The sequence below is a fragment of the Exophiala oligosperma genome, assembly GCF_000835515.1.
Source record: "Exophiala oligosperma strain CBS 72588 unplaced genomic scaffold supercont1.10, whole genome shotgun sequence".
NCBI classification, from domain to species: Eukaryota; Fungi; Ascomycota; class Eurotiomycetes; order Chaetothyriales; family Herpotrichiellaceae; genus Exophiala; species Exophiala oligosperma.
The window spans coordinates 828,789-850,266 of record NW_015622827.1 but is presented as its reverse complement, the minus strand read 5'-3'; the positions used below and the strand labels follow the sequence as shown (position 1 = coordinate 850,266).

Below are 21,478 nucleotides of genomic sequence, written 5' to 3'. Positions count from 1 at the left end.
GTCGGCTGCATTCTCCACATGTTTTGTGGCATGGCCGCACTCAAGGTTCAGAATATTACTCAGGGCCGCGTTGGTAGTATAATTGCATTGGACGTATAACAGGTGCAGCATATGTTGGGGTCGCTGGGTTCAAATGCTACCGGGAGAGCTATCAATCCAGACAGTCATAGGTTTCCGATTGGATCTCTCATATCGTTCCTGGGGCGTGGATTGTGCAGGATAATGTGTGTTCCACTCCAATAGCACTCCGTCTTGGATCATTGCACATGGCCAGAAGATCCTCCCCTGGAAGTAGGGGCAAACAGTGTGTACTGGTCCCGGAGACCCAAAGGTGTTTTGGATCTTTCGCTCCGAACTCACATTTACCGACGTCCAGACAGCTAGTTGTAATCCGATTCGTGGAATTGAGATCGTGATAGAGACTCCAAGACCCCAATAAGGACCCGCACACCCCCTGTCGGCCCTCTATAACCAGGCGGACGTAGCGCATGGTTGTCTTCTCCAGCAGCATATCGCATTATCTAGGCAAACATTGGTATTGTGAGAATCTTAGAAGTATTCATTCAGGGGAATCAGATAGCGTCCAGCAAGATGAATCGCCCTCCAGTTTACAATTTCTTCTTTATGGACACACCGTCACATTTCTCCCACGGTGCTTGGAGGATGCCCGACAACCGCAGCACCGAGTACAACACGCTCGATCTTTGGGTCGGTGTAGCCAAGTTAGCAGAGGAAGCAAAAATCGACGGCATATTTTTTGCGGACGTGCTCGGACTGTATGAAACCCAAGGAAAGGACTGGGGAAAGATGGTACGCCATGCCGTGCAGTTCCCGGTCAGCGACCCAATGATGGTGCTGTCAGCGATGGCGTACGCCACCAAGGATGTGGGACTCATGTGCACGAGATCGGTCTTGCAAACACATCCTTTCGAGTTCGCCCGTGCTGCTGCGACCTTTGACCATCTATCCAATGGCCGTTTCGGATGGAACATTGTGTGCGGCGCTTCCAAGAACGGCGCGCGCTGCATGGGTCTTCCAGACGTGAAAGACCATGCTGCTCGGTATGCTTGGGCCGAAGAGTTCGTGGACGTGACCTACAAGCTGTGGGAAGCGTCTTGGGACGAGGGAGCGGTGGTCAAGGATGGTGAACATCAGATATATGCCGATCCGAAAAGGGTTCACAAAATCAACCACAAGAGCGAACGCTACAGCGTCGAGGGTCCGCTAGATGTGGAACCTTCACCACAGCGAACACCGGTGATATTCCAGGCCGGAGGCTCAGGACCTGGCGTTACATTTGCCGCAAAGCATACAGAAGGGGCATTTCTGATCTCGGGGAATCCTGAGGCGGCGAAAAGCAAGGTCGAAGGCATGCTGGCAGAAGCACTGAAGGCTGGTCGACGTAAGGAGGACCTCCACTTCATTGAAGGCATCGCCATCATCACAGGCGCGACTGATGAAGAGGCTCGTGCGAAAGAGGCGGACATCGAGGCAAATCTCAACGACGAAGCACAGAGTTTGATGTATCAGGGTGCAACCGGGATCGACCTGTCTTCGTATGACCCTGAAACACCCCTTGAAGACCTCCTCGATACGGCGCCGGGCATGAGAGGTGGGCTCAGGTTGGCCATTGATTCTGTCCAAGGCCGTAAGGCTGTGGTTAGAGACTTGATCCGCGGCTCGACCAGGACCTACCGTGCGGTAGGTGGTCCCGAAACCATTGTCAAGAGAATCCAAGAATTTCTGGATGCCGGCATCACGGGGTTCAATCTTTTGCCCATGACCGTGCCTGGGAGCGCAGAAGACTTTTGCAAGTATGTGGCTCCGGAGTTGAAGAAGCGAGGATTGATGCAATCCGAGTATTGTCCTGGTACTTTACGCGAGAAGATGTTCCCTGGAAGCGGACCTTACCTCAACGAGCGGCACCCTGGCTTCAAGTATCGCAACTCGATTCCAGAGGGCACAGATGCTCCTAGTGACCAAGTCTTGTAGCCCTAAATTTTGATCTCGAATTACTGGATTTGACATTTGCTCCTAGCTCTCACTTGTGACTTTTCTGTCTTAGTAATTAGCAAATTGGAATTCGGTGATCGGAAAACTAGTAATAGAACATGAACTCGACATTCTGCAGTCATGTCGTCTCTGCATTGATTAAGACAGATTAGACCCTGGGCAGTAACAGTCCACCAAAGGGGATAGTGGCAGGTCACAATAGATGATTTGAATTTTTGACAAAAAACATTTATCTATTCAATTGGAAAAAATACAAACAAAATACAAACGTCAAACGTGTGGCATACAACTCAACTTTAAAACGACCCAACTTCCCAAAACTGCCCCTTGTTGCTCATGTAGACTATGCTTGTCCCAATGGAATATAGCTACCATCCACGTACACCAAAGGATCCACTGGCCCATTGGTTCGCGCGCTCCGGATATGCCCAATAAAAACCTCGTGTGTTCCGTAGGAGAAGCTTCCATCCAGCTTGCAGAAGAAATTTGCCTGAGCATCGGATAGGTAGGGCATGTATTGCTCGTCTTCTGCCCAACTGCCTTCCTCGAATCGTGCTTCGCCCTTGACCTTCCCACTGCACATTCTGGCTATCGTCTGATGCGAGGAGTGAAGGATGTTGATGCAGAAGTCGGCGCCTTTGGTCAAGGGTGAATGTATCGAGGCCGATTTGTTGACACAAACCAACAGCGAAGGGGGTTCCAAGCTGAGCTCGCAGGCAGCGGTAGCGGCCATTGCATAGCGTTGACCCTCGTGGCGGCATGTTATGACCACCACTGCCTTGGCATGCCTGCGAAGGCCCTCTTTTATCCTTAGGGGTAAGTCGTGGTCGCCATTCGTCGCGGGATGTGGGATATTGCTTGCAGGGCAATGTGATGAGTGGACTGGCACTGGATTTGAGTCCTCCAAATCACGCTGCAACTCCAAGATCGATTGTGGCTGATCCGCTAATACCCGTGGCCCTCCTTGGTGTTGAGTCTCGGACTCCTCTGACGTCTTCTTGACGGCGTTGTATTCCTCAATTGTGCTCGCAGCCATGTTGGTTCTCAATTTTGCATGTACGTAATCCATGATATCCGAACTCTTCTCAGAGGTGTATGGTGACGCTATTGAGATATCAAGGATAGGTTCATAAATCATTGGCATCCTTTCTGCCTTGCCGGGGCACTGTGTGTTGTTTCAATAAGGTTGGCTTGTGGATGTAGGCAGTTAGGAATAGTTGGTCAGCCTGCTGTTTCCAAATAGTTGACTACTATTGCAGTCGGATTGCTTCCTTGGATGTCGAGTTGCCATTATTCAATCAGGCTGTTCAGCCTCCTAAAGTAGGTAATTGAGTGGCCGAGAGACACATACGCAGAGGCTTGTAGGCAGTCAAGCATCCGCCAATAGGAAGGGTCTCGGCGTTCCTCCAGTAGGAAGACAGTATATGCTTCCGCCAATAGGAGAGCAGCCATTGACGCCGCCAATAGGGCTAGTCAGCTACCATCACAGCCGATACAGGTTTGAAGTACCGGAATGGAGACATTTGGCGCATGGTTTCGGTCTCGGCCAAGCTCAAACTGATGGCTGACAAGGGAGTCACCTAATCGTACGCTGGAGAATTGAGGCTTGAGCTTCCAACCTCTTTATTTCAAAGCCGCTTCCTCAATCACTCCACGACCAGCAGCAAACTTGATCCGAGCGCATCATTATCTTCATAACTATCATCATGAGTCATCAAAGCAATCCTCGCGTCCTTATCGTGGGCGCTGGATCTATGGGTCTTGTCTGCGGCTACATTCTGAGCGAGGCAAAGGCTGAGATTACGTTTCTCGTGCGGCCGCACCGTGTCAAGGACTTGAGTCCCCCTCGGCGCTTGTACTGCTTCAATGATAACAAACTCAAGACATTCCAGGCCTACCAAGTGGCCACTGATCCAGAACACATGATAGACGCACAGTACGACTTCATCTTGATCACCCTGGACACCCATGCCCTGATGAACGAAGTCGGAACAGAGTTGGTGAAAGTTATTGGCAAGGCTGTGTGTGGAAGCAGAACCATGGTGGTAATCGGCAGTGTCTCTTTTGATATTCGGCCATGGTTTCTTGAAACCTCCCAAATCCCTAGCGAACAGGTAGCCAACGGCATGACCCTTGTCCATGCGTATGCACCAAGCGTTGTGAAGCTACCTATCCACGAGGGCACCGACCGCAAGCTTCTCCAAGAAGCCGACCAGGGGTATGTAGACAGTCTTGGGGCTGGCTTCATTATCAGCGACAGTGCACCTGTTGTGGCCGAAAAGTTTTTCGCTCTATACAACTCGAGTACGTTATCATCATGTGCGGTATATCCGGCAGAGAAATATCTCCTATTCAGCGCCAGCTTATTTCCAGTATTTCCAGCCTATGAGCTGCTTGGTTGGCCTGACTACGACGCGATTGATCCTGAGGGAGAGATCTGGCGTCTCTGCATCAGCGCAATGAAAGAGATTCAAAGACTTAGTATCATGGGAGTCATGGGTGAAGGCGCCGCCGAAAGTACGTCTGGAGTTGGAGTTATACAGCAGTTCTCGGGTATGGCAAAAGCGATGTTTCCCTTCCCGCTGGTAGAGTTTTACAAGTACCACCATGGTGGTAAAGTCGTCACTCAAGACAGAGAGTTGATGGAAATATGTGTCTCTTATGGCAAGGCGGAAGGAAAGCAAATGTCAGCATTGAGAGAGCTGCTTCGGCGCACGCAGTAGTTATAGGGCGCGGATTGCTGGACCTGGTGGCACTGGATAATGGGCACGAGTGTTAAATATCCCCTCCCTCAATGAAGCGCAGCCCGTGAACGTCCCAGTCCATTATTACATTTGGTCTCGAGCTCAGTTCTTCCAGAACAACAAATATAATAGTGTTATTAGGTCTGTGTAGATGGTGCGTCCACGGACACATGTAAGTAATGTTCTCCCTAGTGCGATGAAAGTAATCGAGCTTGGTGCTGAATTATATATTCTAGACTTTCTAAGTACAACTGTTCACCCGACAAAGCTCTTGGAATGGTCAAGTAAGTCACTCGATTCAGATTGAATTCAAGACTTTCCTCAAAGACTTTCATACGACCACACAATCTGTATATTGTTGCACTACAGGTACTATAGCTCATGTCGTATTTCTAATCTATGGCTAGAATAATGCCAGTGCATTGACGGGACTTGCTACGAGCCCTGGTACATTGAGCGGAACACTGGTGAGCAGGAAACTATATTTCCCAAGCTCTTTGCACTTCTGACTCAGGGCCTTCAGGTCCCAGAGCTCTCCAATTGGCATCCCAAACAGAACGAGGAGGTGAAGGTGCAAATGGACTTGGTCAAAGGCGGCATCACTTCCATCCGGCTTTTTCGACGGCATTGCCTCGAGTCCTAGCGCATCTCCCGCTGCGGCGGCGACTTGAACTCGTCAGACCTATCGGAGGCGTACACCCAAGACTGGTTTACTTACAACGATGATTCCAGATCCACTTCGCTACATCCGGGCTACTCTGAATGCCACAGGAGTGGTGAGAAGCCATCTTCAACTTTTGTTCGTCCCTCGAGAGGTCCTCGAGCGCCTCCGTGAAGCCCGATCTAATCAAAAGGACATCACCGGGCTTGAACTGCACGCCCTGCCGCTTGGCGATTGCTTCAATCACGTCGGTCGTAATCTCATGGTTGCTAAATGGGTCGTACTCGATCCCATTCTCGTCAGCATATGCTTTATAGTCGATCAGGACTCCCCTAGCCACGAGGCCACCACGCTTGTGCCAGTGATTCAACGTCGGTATCTTCTGCTCGTGATCTTCATTGCCGTAATCTTGGACCAGCCCTTCTTTTGTAGGTCTAGAGCCATTGTAACCTCTGACGCTAGCCTGGTGCAAATAGTGGCACAACCCATCCCATTGACTAGAGCTTTGCGTGTTGAATTCAAGTTCATCGTCGAAGGAGTGGACCTTGGCTGGTGTGTCCATAAAGCTTAGGATCTTATGCTTAAGCGGTGTTCGACCGAAGCCCGGAGTGGATATTGCGCCGAGAGGCCAGTTCAGTGAGACCGACACACCCTCTTTGAGCTCGCTATAGGCCGACTTGACCACGCCTGGTGTTAAATGATTCAAGGTGCCGTAAACATCCTTTTTGCCCTCTTTGTCGAAAACCCCCCAAGCGCAGCCTATGATCATAAGCAGTGTGCTACATAGCCCTAATCTTGGAATGACTGACCCTTGGGCATACCCTCCACCTCCGGCAAATCCTCAAAGTTAGGCACATCCGTCATTTTTGCCGCGCTTTGTCAAATAGCTCCGAAGTTGGTTGAGGGGCCAGAGTAGATTTGTCTGTCCCTATCTGGAGAAATGGCTATATATACCCGATTTGACGTTCAGCAGAGTCTGGCAACCCGGCAATGAGACGTCTCCAGGTCCAAAATTGATTCAGGGCCAAACTAACGGAGCCAGCCAGCATCCCGATTAGGTAAGTTTCTCTGCGTCCATCCGGCTCCGGGGAACCTCCAGCCAAGCGGATTTTGTGGGATGGAACTCCACTTCAAAGGACCGCCGTCGTCCAATAAGTGACCGGAGACAGAACCATCTACCCAGGTTTCTGCGCTTGTCCTAATTGTTTCACCAGAATTCCGGTGGCGCATAATATTGAATCTTGAACACCGGGACAGTCTTCTCTATAAGAGCTACTGATCCCGCAAATCTTAAAGGAGCCTGCCGATGGTGCTAAAACCTGGGATAGAAACCCTCCCTCCTACAACGTTCTGACTACAGAGGCAATAGTTTGTTGGGCAACATTTGACCAAGGATCTGTGGCAACGTCTCGATTTTCTCGGCTCCCATCAAACAGCATGGCTATTTTAGGGTCGATTGACTCCTCTACCATCCTGTACGGGACTGGCCTAGGATTGGTGGTCTTGGTAAGTCTATGTTGTTCGTACTGGCTGGCATGACATCCTAATACAAAGTAGCCTATTGTCTACTATGGCACCATTGCAATCTACAATCTTTGGTTTCACCCTCTTGCCAAGTACCCTGGGCCACGATTGGCTGCTGCAACGTCCTGGTGGTATGCTCTAAGACTTATGAGAGGAAGCGCCCCTCAGGAGACGCTAGCTCTCCATGAGCGGTATGGGCCTATTGTACGGATCTCACCAAATGAGTTGTCATTTGTGGATCCTGTTACGTGGAAAGAAATCTATGGCCACAGGAAACCCGGCGAACCAGAATTAGTTAAGGACGAGAAATATCACGCTGGAGTTTCCACAGAACCTACGCTTCTCAATGCCAATCGAGAGCAGCATATCCAGCTACGCAAAGCCTTGTCCCATGGATTCTCCGAGGCCTCCCTTCGTCTCCAAGAGCCAGTTGTCCAAGAATACCTGGAGATCTTTCTTAATCAGCTTGCGGAGAAGGGTGAGAATGGCCAGGTTCCTATGGAAATGGTATCGTGGTACTCGGCAAGTTGTGAATTCGCCTTCTGCTTCGATCAATCTAACATGTGAATAGTACTTCTTATTCGATACGGTCGGCTATCTCAGTGAGTATTGCAACGTCTTCGATCCTGGTAATGATGGCTGATCTACAAACCCAGCCTATGGAGAGTCCTTTGATTGCTTGAGAAGCTCCAAGTACCACCTGTGGATTGAGTTGTTTGGGAAGCTACTCGTAATGGGAGCCATGTTTCAAGCAGCAGGACGACTTCCATCTTGGTTAAGAAAGCCGTTTCTAGCGCTCACGGTGCCTTCCGAATGTAGGCGAGCCGCTAAGATAGAGTCAGAGATCTTGACAGTGAGTGATTTGTGGATGCCGGGGTATTTCAGGAATTGACACCGACAGGCCAAAGTCAACTATCGTCTAGAAAACACGCCGCCCATCCCTGATTTCATGGGGAAGCTCTTCGATTCGTATAATTCGAAGTCGAACACCATGTCATACTACCAGTTGAAGCAGAATTCTCGAATCTTGGTTATGGGCGGAAGTGAGACTACCTCGACCGCACTGTCAGGTAAGAAGGCCATTCTCCTCTAGTAGCACGACTCGGACCCTGAGACTAATTACTTCGATAGCTGCGACGTACCTACTGCTGAAGAATCCCGAGGTCCATGAGAGGTTAAAGGCAGAGATACGCACCTCGTTCGAGTCTGAAAAGGAAATCAATTCGATCACTGTCAACTCTTGCAAATACCTTCTGGCTGTAATTGAAGAGATGTTTCGATTTCACCCGCCATCACCCGCGGCACATGCACGGTACACACCTCCTGGTGGCATGATGCTCGCTGGCCATTTCATTCCCGGGGGTGTTGCTGTTGGCATCACAACCTGGGCTATAGCACATAGCTCCTTGAACTTCGAGCATCCCGAAAAATTTATCCCCGAGAGGTGGCTGGGGGAAAAGTCGATCTATGATCACGACAGGAGGGATGCAATCCAGCCATTTTCCACCGGTCCGAGAAACTGCATTGGCCGAAATCTTGCCAATTTAGAGATGAAGATGGTTCTGGCAAAGCTCATATGGAGATTTGATTTGGAGGACTGTACACCTGGGAATTGGCTGGACCAGAAAATCTTTATGGTGTGGGAAAAGAAGCCGTTGTTAGTGAAGTTGCACCCCCGGAAATTCTAGAAGAACAGACGGTGGTTGGTCGACAGAGGTAATCTTTAAGATCATACGTTGACTACAACCATGACTCTTCGCGGGAGTTGATTAACAGGTGGCCTCGTGAACTGCGTTTCTGTTAAACGGCTCGGAGCCGCCACAGCGATATGCATTGCCAATAGTGCAATGATCACTGCGTCGCAGGATGAGTTCTCACTGCCGTAAGAGCCGCGCACAGCTTAATACCTGCTCCCGGTAGCTGCACGAATCTGCAACATTTACTACTAGTGTCTCAAAGATATGCAGTATAAGTAAGAAATTACCACTGCTAATTAAGAATTCGATTCTTCCACAGGAAACGCGTTTTCTATGGTATTTTGGCTACGTTCCGCTGAGTGTTATAAGCGATATGTAATCGCTTTGTCAAAGTGAGAGTCACTTCTAACCGTTTTGTTCTTCTTTAGCATGATTGATATATCAATATCTAAGCTAACTCAATAATCGAATCGGACTGTCCACCCACTTTTACTCAGTGCTTTCTCGCCGGACGTAGACACTTGCGAATGTTGCAAGTAGTTGGGAAAGCAGCCGCCAGCGCTTTTTTCATCGCCGAATTCAGCCTACGTACTCCTCAGTAAAGACGCCATATTTCTGCAAATCTGGGCCGAGATCTCGGCATAAGACATTCACTGTACAAAACCAAGATTTTACTGCTGAAAAACTACCTGAGTAATGTTGGCTGGTGCCGACAACTCGAGCCCCTCTTGTGCCGGTCGTGATTTTGTGGTCAACCACGAAAAGAAATCTTTTGTTCAGATCTAGAGCTGTCCCCGAATCATTTGCACTGCATTGCGTTGCATGGCGCGGCATGATTGACGTGTTAATACATTCCCTCCCCTGTGCCTACCGTTCAACGTTTTCGTGTTCGGCATCGACTAGAGAATTTGACGTCTACAGCCCGACGACGACAGAACTCGTCACTTCCGTCTGCGAGGTGGGTGTGGAAGATGTCGACGCCGTAGTTGACGCGGCGGTCCAAGCCTTTGAGGTCTGGTCGGACCTGCAAGCGGCGGAGCGAGGGCAACGGTTGACTCGTCTGGCCGACAAGATGGAACAAAACATTGCCGAGTTGAGTCGTCTCGAGGCCATCACCATGTTACTCAAAGTTCCGAAAAGAGTCCCCTGTCGTGTGTCCTGGTGGCTAGGTGGCTGGAGAGGAAACCAATTTCCCAAAAGGAACGCTCAACATCTTGAGTGAGTTCGGTAGACCTTTGGCGGGGCACTCGCAAAACACGTGGACATTCGAAAACTGGCCTTTACCGGTTCTACGGCCACAGGTAAAGCCATCAAGGAAGCTGCCGTAGAGAGCGATCTGAAAGCGGTCGCTTTGGAATTAGTGAGGAAGTCCCGCTCCCCCTCTTCCTCCCTGGCATTTTCGACGATGCAGACCTGAAAAAGGCAGCCGTCGACGCAGCCAACAGCATCCTAGTGGTACCCGGTCAGGCTTACATGGCCAGGACAAGGGTATATACTGAAGAAAGTCGATCAAAAGAAGTTTTGGATCTGGTGTGTGTACTCAATTTCAATATTTCTATCGTAAAGCACGTTTTCTACATTCATATCAAGGTCGATGACTGGTCATGCAACCACTGATGCTGATAACCGAACAAAAAACAATGGTTGAAGACTGAAATTGTCAAGAGAGGTGTCTGGAGATCCTTTGGCGAGCGGCACCCTCCGTGGACAACAAGCGGATCGAGTTTAATACGAAAGGGTGCTCGATTTCCCCAAACTCGCGCGAAGAGGAAAAGCTCGAGGTGGTGTTGGGAGGAGATCGAGAAGACAAAACCGGAGATTTCGCACAACCGACCATCACCTACAATCCGCCCCACGACAGTAGGTTGGTGAGGGAAGAGATTTTCGGCCCCGTGGTGAGCGTCTGCACGTTCATCGCCCACCAAAAACTAATTACAAACTACAACCCAGGTAAACCAGCCATGTTCTCCGGAACTCTAGCAAAATCCATCCACATCTCCTCTAGAGCTTCGGCGTTGGTCATCAAGTCAGGTTGGAAAGGTATCAGAGAGTCACCACTCAGTAAAGGTAACTGTGACATACTAGCGCCGCCCACGTCGGGCTGTTGCGGGTTCCAAAATGATGCAGCGGTAGCGGCAGTCCATTCTTGTCTCGACGAGTTGTAGGTATGCGAAAAGACCGTACCGTCCGACGATCGATCTATCGGTTTGTTGCTGGTGTTGGTGCTCGTGTTGGTGCTGGAGTTTGTATTGATCGTTCTCATGTCAGTGTGTGATCCCGTGACATTAGGACTATTTACAACTGTCGTGTCAAGAACGGAAAAGTTTTGGGTATGATTTTGGTCTTGATCTTGGTCTTGGTCAATGACCAAACTTTCCGGATACACGTCGATGCTAGTTAGAGGTGTAGAAAGTTCACCGTAACTTGACCGAGGAGCCCGACGACCGCTTGTGGCATGCTGTTGCTGTTGTGATTGTTTTTTGGTGGTGGTGATGGTGCTGCTGCCGCCGTTGCTGATTAGTTTGATACGTCCAATAATGTGATCAATGGTCTGTAAGATCCATGCAGAAGCGAATTGTTGTTCCGAAAGAGAATGTAGCATGACTCGACACTCTTCCAACCTCCGATTGGCCTCGGCCCGAAGCTTGATGTCTTCCGAAAAGGTATCAAAGACGTGGTGTATACTGGCCGGCATCAAGCAACTTACTACGGTCGCCGATAAAAATGTGATTAGGTCGGCCCGGAAAAAGTCCATGGCGATCTTGGTGATTTCCTGAGCGCAGCTCCTCACGATGGCGCGTGACGTGTCTTTGCGGTATTGCTCCGCGGTGTTGGTTCCCCTGGGGCTTGTCGTGGTGCCGGTGGTGGTAGTGGGGGATGATGCTTCCGCTGGCAACATCTGAGGTCGGTGTATGGTCATCAACGCCAGGTGATAGAGCATGGCCAGTAAACCTCGGTGACACAACTCGGCTTTATGCCAAGGGGGTGGAGGGTCGAATGGCAAAACACAACCAACCTGCCACCATAGATCCTCACCAAGCTGTTGTCGCCAAGCCATGAGTTCTTGCTCGCAGACATTCAAATCTTCAATATTTAGTTGCCGTTTCGACGCGACGTGATTCGAACCTTCCATTTGCTGCGCCGAATAAAGCACCGCCGTCCTGCCCGCCGCGTTTTCAGGGCATGCCGCGGCCAAGATCCGGCCAAAGATGTCAATCAGTTTTGTAAACTCGACGGTAACTCGCGCGAGAGCCTGACCTTGCTCCTTGGAAGGCGGCGGAAGGCCCATCAACGAAGTTTGAGGCGTGCCTTCTCCTTCATCGTCATCGAGGTTAAAATCCTGCAAACAGAGCATGGCCACGTTATGATCAATCGGCTTGATCCGGGGAGCACGACTCATACCAATGGAACTAATGACTTCGCGCGTGTGCAGAGCCCACCAGAGGCGGCGTCGATGTTTTCGCTGCTGGTGAGCTGTTGGGCTTCCTCCGTCAACCCCAGCAACGGGCGGCTCCTGGGGTAGATCAACTGTACGTGCAATGGAATAGGCAACGCCAATCCAGTGCCAGCTGTCCTTTCTTTCGTTGGTGCCTCTCCACCAAAAGGCCCACAGCAACAAGGACTGGACAAGGCAGATCCTGTCTTCTTCGTAATCCATGTCGTAGAGCAACCTGATTTTTCGATGCCAACTCTGACGAAAAGCCTTCCTGGTCAGGAACCCGGCATTTCGGACTAATCGGACGTCAGCCCACATGCTACCAGCAAAGATGAGGGCTTGAAGCAAGAGCAAGCTCAGAAGTTGATGTCCTTCACCGCCGCGATTGATTGTTGACTGAACTTCGACAATGTCCACGGTTGGGTATAACGGATGGATGTAGAGAGTGTAGCACCGAAGACACTCCTCCATCAACGGGCGGTCTGGCAGTGTGAATGCGCCCTTCTTCTGGAGATATTCGATGTCGTCTGACTCGAGAGATGGTGGCAGAGGTCTGACATAGTCGGGAAGATTCGGCGACCTTGACGTATTGTACGAGTAGCTCATCGGGGCTAAGTTTTGTAAAAACAATGAGCGGCATTTCCTCCAGGTGACATGACTCCATTACTTACTTGGTTCGGCCCACTGCTTCATTTGGTCTTGGTTGGTAGGGTTGACGGGATCCGACAATGACGGCGGAGGGTCCTCCTGAGCATCGACGAGGTCGAACGAAGCCATGCTTGATTCTTGGTACTTCGTAGATTGTGTAGTTTCTCGGTTCTTGGTTCTTTGGTACGACGTAGGTGTCGACGGTCCAGCATCTTGGTTCGCATTGACGTGTCTAGATGTCAGTCTGGACTTTCTAAAACCCCCGCAAGTTAGTGGGATGAACGGTGAGCTGCGATGGTGTGGAGAGGAGACAGACTTGCGACTTTGTTTAGGCACCAAAACACAAGGGACATTTTCGAAAGCACATATAGAACAGCGCTTTCCGTCCCTCGAGTCGCACCGGACTTTCTTCAGGCGACATAATTTACACGCGGATCGAGCACGCGGCGCAATGGAACGAGTTGCACCACCAACACCACCACCGGCGACTTCCCCCAAGCTGGAGGCCGAGGTTTGCATGTCGATGTTTTGAGATGATGTTGATGACGATGTTCCCTGTTGAATTAGGCCTAGTTGATGTAGTCGGTAACAAGACATCAAACGTCTTCATACAGGTATTTCGCGGTGATGAAAGACGTTACTCAGCCATGAGTTCGGATGATTAGTGATACTTATCGTTCAAATTGTGTGTAACGAGACGGACGGGGGAGATTCGGAGGAAACGAGGATCTGGATCTGGATCTGGGGCACCGAACATACTGTATGGAGGAAAAAACTGTGGAGAGACAACGAGAGACACAAACGAGGAGCGCCGAATCTACTCCGTCTGCCGAGCTCTTCTACTCTAGACTCCATCTACTTGAATACTACGATTAACAGACTACACGGTATGATTGGATGCCATTAACACGGATGGTTGCTCAAAAATACTCTGTATGTACAAGTCATATTGCATGTCTATTTACTTCGCCACGGTCTAAACATTGAATTACTTCTCAATATACCACGCCAGATTATTCCGGGTGTCCAGTTCGAACCTCGTGAATCCATTCCCCAGAAAAGACCATCTGTTCTTACTCCTATACTTGATCTCAAAATCCTCGGGGCGGAGATCCTCGAGCACTTGGCGGAAAAGCAACGCACTTCCCCTGTCAAAGCAGAAAAGACACCGTCAGCAAAGAATCGGACCACAAGGCAGGTGAGAGGCGAGGGAATATATTGATTCTTTTTGAAAAGAAAAGAAAAAACTTACCCAAATCCAGCAACGTTCCGGCCGTGAATGGTATTCCTCTTGAACCAGCTTCGACAATTGTCCGCCCACACAAAGGTTTGATGTACGGCATCTTCATACTCGATCAACTCATCAACCACATCACGTCGTGGCACGATGGTCTCGATGTCTTCCTCGGCCATCTTGCGAATCCACTTGAGAAAGTAATTGGCCGACCAGTTGATAGACTCGATGAGTGACCCATGTGTGACGACGGCGTTGGGCCCCAAGAACATAAAGTAGTTGGGCATGTCCGCGGCAGCGATCGATAGGTACGCGCGAGGGTCCGCGTCCCATTCCTGCCGGAGGTCGACCCCGTTCCTCCCGATCATGTGCCAGGACGGCTTCCACGATACGTCGAAGCCCGTGGCGCAGGCGATCACGTCTACTTTAAAGGTTCGACCGTCGGCCGAGGTGATAGAATCTTCATCCGCGCTGACCACCCCCTGAACGACCAGTTCGACATTGGGCTTTTGTAGTGCTTCGAGATAGCCTTCGGCCGGGGTAATACGACGACATGCCAGGCCCCATTCAGGAATTAACTTTTCACACAGAAAGGGGTCGTTGTGTAGCTTTTGACGCATCTGCTCACGAGCGTCCTCGGTGATTTGTTTGTTCTCAGGAGAACCTTTGATGAACTACAACGCATATATTAGTGAGATTTGCCGATGAAAAAAATGCAAAGAACCTGCCCGTTTGAATCCGGCATTGATAGTATGGGTGATCTTTTGGCGGTAGTCGCGATGAAATTCTGGGTCTTCGCGGAACTTCCTCTTATCTTCTTCGGTATAGGCTGGATTTCCTGACTGGTCGTCTCGACCCAGGAGAGTGGCCGGCGCAAAGGGTGTGTACACATAATTCGAGCTTTTCTGGAAACAAATCACTTTGGTGCCTGGCAGATCGGCGAGCTGGGGGATGATTTGCACCCCCGAAGACCCATTCCCAATCACACCGATGGTTTTATTCGAGTAGTCATACCCTTGGTGCCAGTCGGCGCTGTGGCACTTGTGGCCCTTGAATTTCTCGAAACCCGGAATGTTGGGCCATCGCCAGGAACTACGCACAACCGCGAGTCAGAGGAATCTGGACAGATTGTAAAAAGACACCGCAACCTACTTCAAGACTCCCTGGCCTGAGACCAGAATGTCGGCGTACAGCGTCTTTTCGCCATCTGGAGTCTCAACCTTGATTTCCCATTCGGACCGCTCCTCCAGCCACAACGTTTGTGTCACTTTATGGCTGAGCCTAACATCTCGATCGAGATTCCACTTTTGCACCGTGTCCTTCATGTACTCATGGATCTGAGGTCCGGTGGCGTAAAAATGACTCCAGTCTGTCTTGGGATCAAAGGGAAAGGCCTATCCTGATCAGCCACGAATCGAGCAGACCATCTGCACGCGTTGAATGTGAATAACTCACGTAGATGTGGGCTGGGACATCACATTGTACCCCGGGATAGCGGTTGACCAACCAAGTCCCCCCCAGGTCTGCGCGTGCCTCAAGAATGGTATGGTCAACCAGATCCTGGAACTCAGGTTGTTCATGTTGCAACTTGTAGGCAAAGATGAGACCAGAAAAGCCTGCGCCAACTGTGGCGATGCGGATCTTTCCACGAGGAGTATAGGCTGGCTCAGGATACAACGCAGCAGTCTTCCGATGGCCACCAACATCCATGTTACTGCAACTTTCCATTTTGTATACTGAAGTGGAAGTGACTCGCAAATGGATACTCAACCGACCTAATGTATGAGGTCCAAATAGTCCAGAGATGAGGTTGAATAAAGCCGAGTCTAAGCATGCTCGGCCATCATGCCTTCTCTGGTCCGGTGTCCTGACCGAAAGCATTAGATGACTTGCTGATATCTCATCTAGGTCAATAGCCCACTCATCATTGATAGATAGTGTAGCGAAGCCGGCTATTTCGTGGGCATGGTGAGTGTTGTCGGTCCGGTCAGCATGCAGGACGAAATTCCAGCCTCCGCGGCCCGAACTCTTGGACGCAAGTATAGTACCTTTGAATCCACAAGTCATTCGAGGACCAAGATATGAGGTTAAATTCTCATAATAAGCCTTCCCATTGCACGTTACCACACAAGCACGAGCACCAAAAACTCAGCCATGGCATCTTCGAACAATACTCAGCTTCAAGGCACTGAATTAGGCCAGCAAATGGCCTCTCGATTCCTGGGCGAGGAATTTCTTGCCTCAGTTAAGGCGAAGTTGGTGAGTTCACATGCTTGATTCCCAGGAAAGTCGAATGAGGGACTAAGGACAATATTGTAGAAAGATGACATCTTCACCAAAACCAGCATGGAATTCATTTACGATCCCTGTTTTACTGGCTATGCACGGCCCGGTCTCGAATTCCGAGAGAGGGCATTGATGAACATCGCCATGCTCATTGCATTGAACCGTGAAGCCGAATTACGGATTCACATACGAGCCGCTGTCAACAATGGTCTGACTGAGCAGGCGATTTGTGAAGCGTGCCGCCACGCCATGATTTATTGTGGAGTCCCAGCCGGACGTATGGCAATGATTGTTGCAAGCGAGATCTTTGCCCAGTTGAAGGAGTCTGGAGAGTATCCTAAAAAGGCCTGAGAGACTTTAGCAAATAACTTTAGTTGGCTAGTCAATCGTAAGAGATTAGTGAAATGGAATTCATGCATATATTGATACTTCAGGCTGTGGCGTAAAGGTGCATAATAGTCGATGCTGTCTCCGAGCCACAGGTGCGTAGGACGGGTGCTGACCGGGGGTCTTTGTAACCATGAGCAATTCATCATGACCTTCCATAGGCACAAATACTCCATATCTTAATAACCTGGAGGAGGTCTGCAGCATCTCACTACTTTCCGCGGGCCGCGGAAGATCAGAGCAAGTGAGAGACAAGCTGCTTCACATCCCCGCGCCTCCGGATCGGCGCATCTCGGTGCAGGAATAATGTGGGGAGTGCATGGACCGAGAGTCCGGGCCGGGCGTAGTGGGTTTCTTCGGTTCCTAGGGTCCATGGAAAAATGTATCATTGATAATGCCATGCAAGTCGCAAACAGATGGGGCTGCGTGGAGTTTGTTGCGTGATACTCCAGAGATGTACATGCAGCAAAGATGGCCAACGTCGAAGTGCCGAGGACCATGTTGGCATGGCAGAAACACATCCCCAGCAAGACACCGGTGAGAAACCTTTTGGTCGACTCTTTTCCTCGATTCAGAGTCACGATAGCAGCGTAGATTGAAGGCAACAAGTAAGACGAGAAGTTCTGACAGCACGGACATGATGATCTAGGTCCGCGTAGAAATTCCTGTACCAACGCCACAAGATGATGAAGTGTTGGTTAAGATCCACGCAGTGGGAGGTGAGCTCGCCGACTGTCCCTTACCTCACTCTTGTCCCAGAACTTTGACTGACGCTCTTCCCCAGTGTGTCATAGTGATTACAGTATCAAGGAGCTAGAAGTTCATCCTGTGGAATTCACATCAGGAAGGATGAAATTCACGATGGTATATGACTATCCAGCACGCACGGACAATTGACTGACCACCAGTCACGACTGACAGGGCCATGAGGGTTGCGGCGAAGTCGTCTCGATGGGACCAAGGGCTCACAAGTACCAAGTTGGTGATATGGTGGCTCTACTGTGCGTGCCAGGCTGCAATGGCGCTGAATGTCCGGAGTGTTCTGGCGGAGTTCCTCAAGTGTGTTTGGTCGGTCCTCGATACGGGGCCGGACCAGATGGCTTCTTTGCACCGTATGCGGTGGTCCGGGAGCATGCTTCCATCAAAGTTCCCAGGGGAGTGGACGCTGGAGTAGCAGCAGTGGCAACAGATGCTTGTATGACGAGCTATCACGCTGTTATCGACCGCGCACGAGTCACCAAGGACGATGTGGTATTGTTGTTCGGTTTGGGCGGTCTCGGGTTCAATGCTCTGCAGTTGATCCTGCACATTGGCGCGCGGGCCATTGTGGTCGATCAACGGCAGGTGGTTTTGGATGAAGCCGTGAAATTCGGCGTCCGTAAGGAAGATGTGGTTCCGGCAGGAACGCCAGATATTAGCGCATGGATTTGTGAGCGGAACATCAGAATCGACAAAGCCATCGACTTTGTTTCTGTGCAAGATACTTACCAAGCCGCAATTGATAGTGGTGAGTTATTTCCCGCTCTAACCTGTACTTACTACTTCTAAGGGGCACAGTTCGTCGAGGAGGTACCGTGGTATTAGTAGGTCTTTTGAGCCCAGAGCTGAAGTTTCGTACTGCTACCCTGGTTCGAAAACAGCTGGATGTATTGGGGAGCTATGCTGGTACAAGTGCTGATATTGCAGCTTGCCTGGATTTATGTGCCCAAGGTGTCTTGGTTCCGCAGATCCAAGAAGGGAGTCTGAAGGACTTTCCGCAGATTCTTGAAGATCTGCACCATGGGAAAATCAAGAGCCGTATGGTCATGAGACCCGAAGGAATGGAGAAGGCTTGATTTAGGATGGATAGGCTTTTAACCGTGTGAAAAGCATCTTGTGATTGTCTCTCCTTACCTTAGATAGGTAGTTTAAATCGGTATGGCCGTTACGTGAGTGATGGTACGAAGGGACCTTGACGAGACCATGTTTGTGGCGAGAGTGTCAAATGATACTCTATGCATGTATGTGCCTAGGTATGTACCGTCATTCAGGCACAGTCGCAGTGGTTCAGTGAGTGAATGTGAATTATTTAGTAGGGAGAGCGTGTCCTCAATATGCAGTACGAAGGATGTACCGATTTATTCGAGCCATGGAAATGCTTGGCATTGGTTAGTAAGGCAGCGACTTGGGTTTGCAAAGTGAGTTCGTCATTTATCGCACTCGCTCAGGCCATAGCAACAGTTAAAGCTGCAATTGCAACTCGATGGAAATGCCATTGATCAAGTCTCAATTCTAAACTCTTGCACGCGAACCTGTTTGCATCTGGCAAACCATCAATACCACTCATTCCTACCTATTTCTCGTCGCGTTTGTCGACGTATGTTCACTTTGTCTCCTACCCTCAAAGCCTGCGTCACGCCCTCTTCCTTTCTGATCCTCGCCCACCGATCCCTTCCAGTCACCTCAGACAGTATATGACAATTAGTCTATGATCATCAAGACAAAAAATCACTGTCACATCTTGAAGAAATATAAGTATGGGTCAGACTTTGTCAGAACCCGTGGTCGAAAAGGTGAGTCCAACTTCACTTTCAGGGCGTTCTTTCGGGCCCCTTCATGACTGCACCTCGCAGGCGACGCTGGAAAGGCGACGCTCAGAAGTGTAGCATGACATCAGCCTTTGTTCTCTTCACAGGCTGCGCGGTCGCAAGCTGATAATACTGTATGAATAGACGTCCGATAGCGGGGCTGATGACTTGTTCATATATGGCCTCTCGGCCATGCAAGGATGGCGCATATCCATGGAAGACGCGCACGCCGCCGTCCTCGATCTCAAAGCAGAGGATAACAACAAGTCACAACGAACAGACCCAGAAAAACGATTAGCCTACTTCGGCGTCTACGATGGTCATGGAGGGGAGAAAGTGGCGCAATTTGCAGGCGAAAACATACATAAAATCGTGGCAAAACAAGAGGCTTTCTCCAAGGGAGACATTGAACAGGCGCTGAAAGACGGCTTTCTTGCCACGGATCGTGCAATCCTCAACGGTATGTTACCAATCCTACTTGACCTGATGATTTGAAGCTAAATCACGCAGATGCAAGGTATGAGGAGGAGGTTTCCGGATGCACCGCCTCTGTCGGTGTCATCTCTAAAGACAAGATCTGGGTTGTAAGACATCCCTATACACCGCTTTTTGCATCCATACTCACTCTCTTAGGCCAATGCTGGAGACTCGCGAACGGTCCTTGGTGTCAAGGGAAGAGCGAAGCCTCTATCCTTTGATCACAAGCCACAGAACGAAGGTATAAAGCTATCATGAATCTGGCTTTCTAGTCACGATCTGACTCCATACAGGCGAGAAGGCTCGAATCAGTGCCGCTGGAGGTTTCGTTGATTTTGGTCGAGTCAACGGCAACCTTGCCCTGTCACGTGCCATAGGCGATTTCGAGTTCAAGAAGAGTGCCGACCTTTCCCCCGAGCAGCAGATTGTCACGGCATTCCCAGATGTGATCCAACATGAGATCTCGAGCGACGATGAATTTTTGGTCATCGCTTGCGACGGTATGTCCTCTTTCCCGAATCGAACACCGTCAAATTGACCATGATTAGGTATCTGGGATTGTCAATCCTCACAAGCTGTTGTAGAGTTCGTACGTAGGGGTATTGCAAGCAAACAAGATCTACATCGGATTTGTGAAAACATGATGGACAATTGCCTCGCCTCGAACAGTGAAACCGGCGGTGTTGGTTGCGACAACATGACCATGATTATCATCGGTCTCTTGAACGGCAAGACCAAAGACGAGTGGTACGAAATGGTTAGCAAGAGAGTGGCAGATGGTGATGGGCCATGTGCGCCACCAGAGTACGGCAAGTCCAATCCTTGAACCTGGGGCTAAAGACTGATCTAACAAGGCACAGCTGAATTCCGCGGTCCCGGTGTCCGGCACCAGTTCGATCGTGACAGCGCGGACGAATTCGAGGTCGACACGGACCATCAACTCCGAGAGTTTGGTGGCCGAACCGGCAGAATCATCTTGCTTGGGGACGGCACTGAAGTGTTGACAGATTCGGATGATGCAGAAATGTTTGATCAAAGCGAAGAAGAAGACAAGGACACAGCGAACCAAGTTAAGAAGCCAGCTTCTGAACCATCTGAAGATGATTCGGCTCGAAGCGAACGGGAAGGGACACCTGCACCGCAATCATCCAGAGGCAAGGATGCTTCCAGTCATCGCGATGCCTCGCATGGGCCTCAGACCGAGATCAAAGGAGTTCTTGATGAGCCGACTGATAAGTAGGCGGGTGTGGACATGTCGGTTTCAACTGGCAGAACAACTTTGACGAGAGCACTAGATACCGTGCATTAGCCTCTCAGGTACTTCAAGAAGGATATCTCTGCATGCAATGTTTGTCTAGAACCACACGGAGACAGGAGGGCTGTTGATTGAGACGGGTTTTTTCATGTGGTCATGTTTTCATTTTAGTGAGATACAACGAGAATCACAAAGGACAGAAGCGATGGGTCTTTGTGAGTGCCTTAGCTTAGGTATGCATGAGGGTCGACGAGGAACGGTGTAACGATTGTCTCTGTTGAGTATCTCGTAGTCGCAGTGCTTTGATGTTGTCTTGTGTGATTGTTTTTACCTGACTCCTTTGCGCAAACCGTCACAATCCCGTCAGCCCACTGTTACATACCTGCATGGGAAGCGAGGTTATACACAAGGTAAGGTCTGCAATGTTTGATATTCCTCTGAAATGCTACACGGACTCGCCTCGTTGTGTTACACTGTTACACCTATTGTGGTATTGAACTTCAGACACGTTTCCCATCGGAATGACGTCGCGTTGCAGCTCCAGCTCCG

General features: G+C 50.1%; 7 protein-coding genes across 7 annotated transcripts; 4 read left to right on the top strand and 3 right to left on the bottom strand.

Moving 5' to 3' along the window:
• Window positions 1-591: 591 nt before the first annotated feature.
• PV06_09483 (uncharacterized protein) lies at window positions 592-1,992 on the top strand (the record flags this gene model as incomplete). Its single annotated transcript, XM_016410936.1, has 1 exon — window positions 592-1,992. The coding sequence occupies one exon, from the start codon at window positions 592-594 to the stop codon at window positions 1,990-1,992; it is 1,401 nt and encodes a 466-aa protein (XP_016258743.1).
• A 364-nt stretch (window positions 1,993-2,356) lies between these two features.
• Window positions 2,357-3,149, bottom strand: PV06_09482 (uncharacterized protein; the record flags this gene model as incomplete). Its single annotated transcript, XM_016410935.1, has 1 exon — window positions 2,357-3,149. Exon 1 carries the CDS (start codon window positions 3,080-3,082, stop codon window positions 2,357-2,359), a length of 726 nt encoding a protein of 241 aa, XP_016258742.1. The 5' UTR covers window positions 3,083-3,149.
• Window positions 3,150-3,719: 570 nt separating this feature from the next.
• Window positions 3,720-4,736, top strand: PV06_09481 (uncharacterized protein; the record flags this gene model as incomplete). The annotated part of the gene is made up of 1 exon (XM_016410934.1): window positions 3,720-4,736. The coding sequence occupies one exon, from the start codon at window positions 3,720-3,722 to the stop codon at window positions 4,734-4,736; it is 1,017 nt and encodes a 338-aa protein (XP_016258741.1).
• Window positions 4,737-10,321: 5,585 nt separating this feature from the next.
• Window positions 10,322-12,852, bottom strand: PV06_09480 (uncharacterized protein; the record flags this gene model as incomplete). Its single annotated transcript, XM_016410933.1, has 2 exons — window positions 10,322-12,686; window positions 12,747-12,852. 2 exons carry the CDS (start codon window positions 12,850-12,852, stop codon window positions 10,579-10,581), a joined length of 2,214 nt encoding a protein of 737 aa, XP_016258740.1. The 3' UTR covers window positions 10,322-10,578.
• An 859-nt stretch (window positions 12,853-13,711) lies between these two features.
• On the bottom strand, window positions 13,712-15,822 carry PV06_09479 (uncharacterized protein; the record flags this gene model as incomplete). Its single annotated transcript, XM_016410932.1, has 5 exons — window positions 15,413-15,822; window positions 15,110-15,351; window positions 14,686-15,049; window positions 13,976-14,631; window positions 13,712-13,871 (listed from the first exon to the last, which is right to left on the bottom strand). The coding sequence occupies exons 1-5, from the start codon at window positions 15,683-15,685 to the stop codon at window positions 13,712-13,714; spliced, it is 1,695 nt and encodes a 564-aa protein (XP_016258739.1). The 5' UTR covers window positions 15,686-15,822.
• Window positions 15,823-17,101: 1,279 nt separating this feature from the next.
• PV06_09478 (uncharacterized protein) lies at window positions 17,102-18,465 on the top strand (the record flags this gene model as incomplete). The annotated part of the gene is made up of 5 exons (XM_016410931.1): window positions 17,102-17,167; window positions 17,280-17,349; window positions 17,415-17,494; window positions 17,552-18,137; window positions 18,188-18,465. 5 exons carry the CDS (start codon window positions 17,102-17,104, stop codon window positions 18,463-18,465), a joined length of 1,080 nt encoding a protein of 359 aa, XP_016258738.1.
• Window positions 18,466-18,818: 353 nt separating this feature from the next.
• Window positions 18,819-21,224, top strand: PV06_09477 (uncharacterized protein). The gene is made up of 7 exons (XM_016410930.1): window positions 18,819-19,182; window positions 19,342-19,657; window positions 19,708-19,781; window positions 19,831-19,915; window positions 19,968-20,174; window positions 20,223-20,483; window positions 20,535-21,224. The coding sequence occupies exons 1-7, from the start codon at window positions 19,147-19,149 to the stop codon at window positions 20,912-20,914; spliced, it is 1,359 nt and encodes a 452-aa protein (XP_016258737.1). The 5' UTR covers window positions 18,819-19,146; the 3' UTR covers window positions 20,915-21,224.
• The last annotated feature ends 254 nt before the right edge of the window (window positions 21,225-21,478 follow it).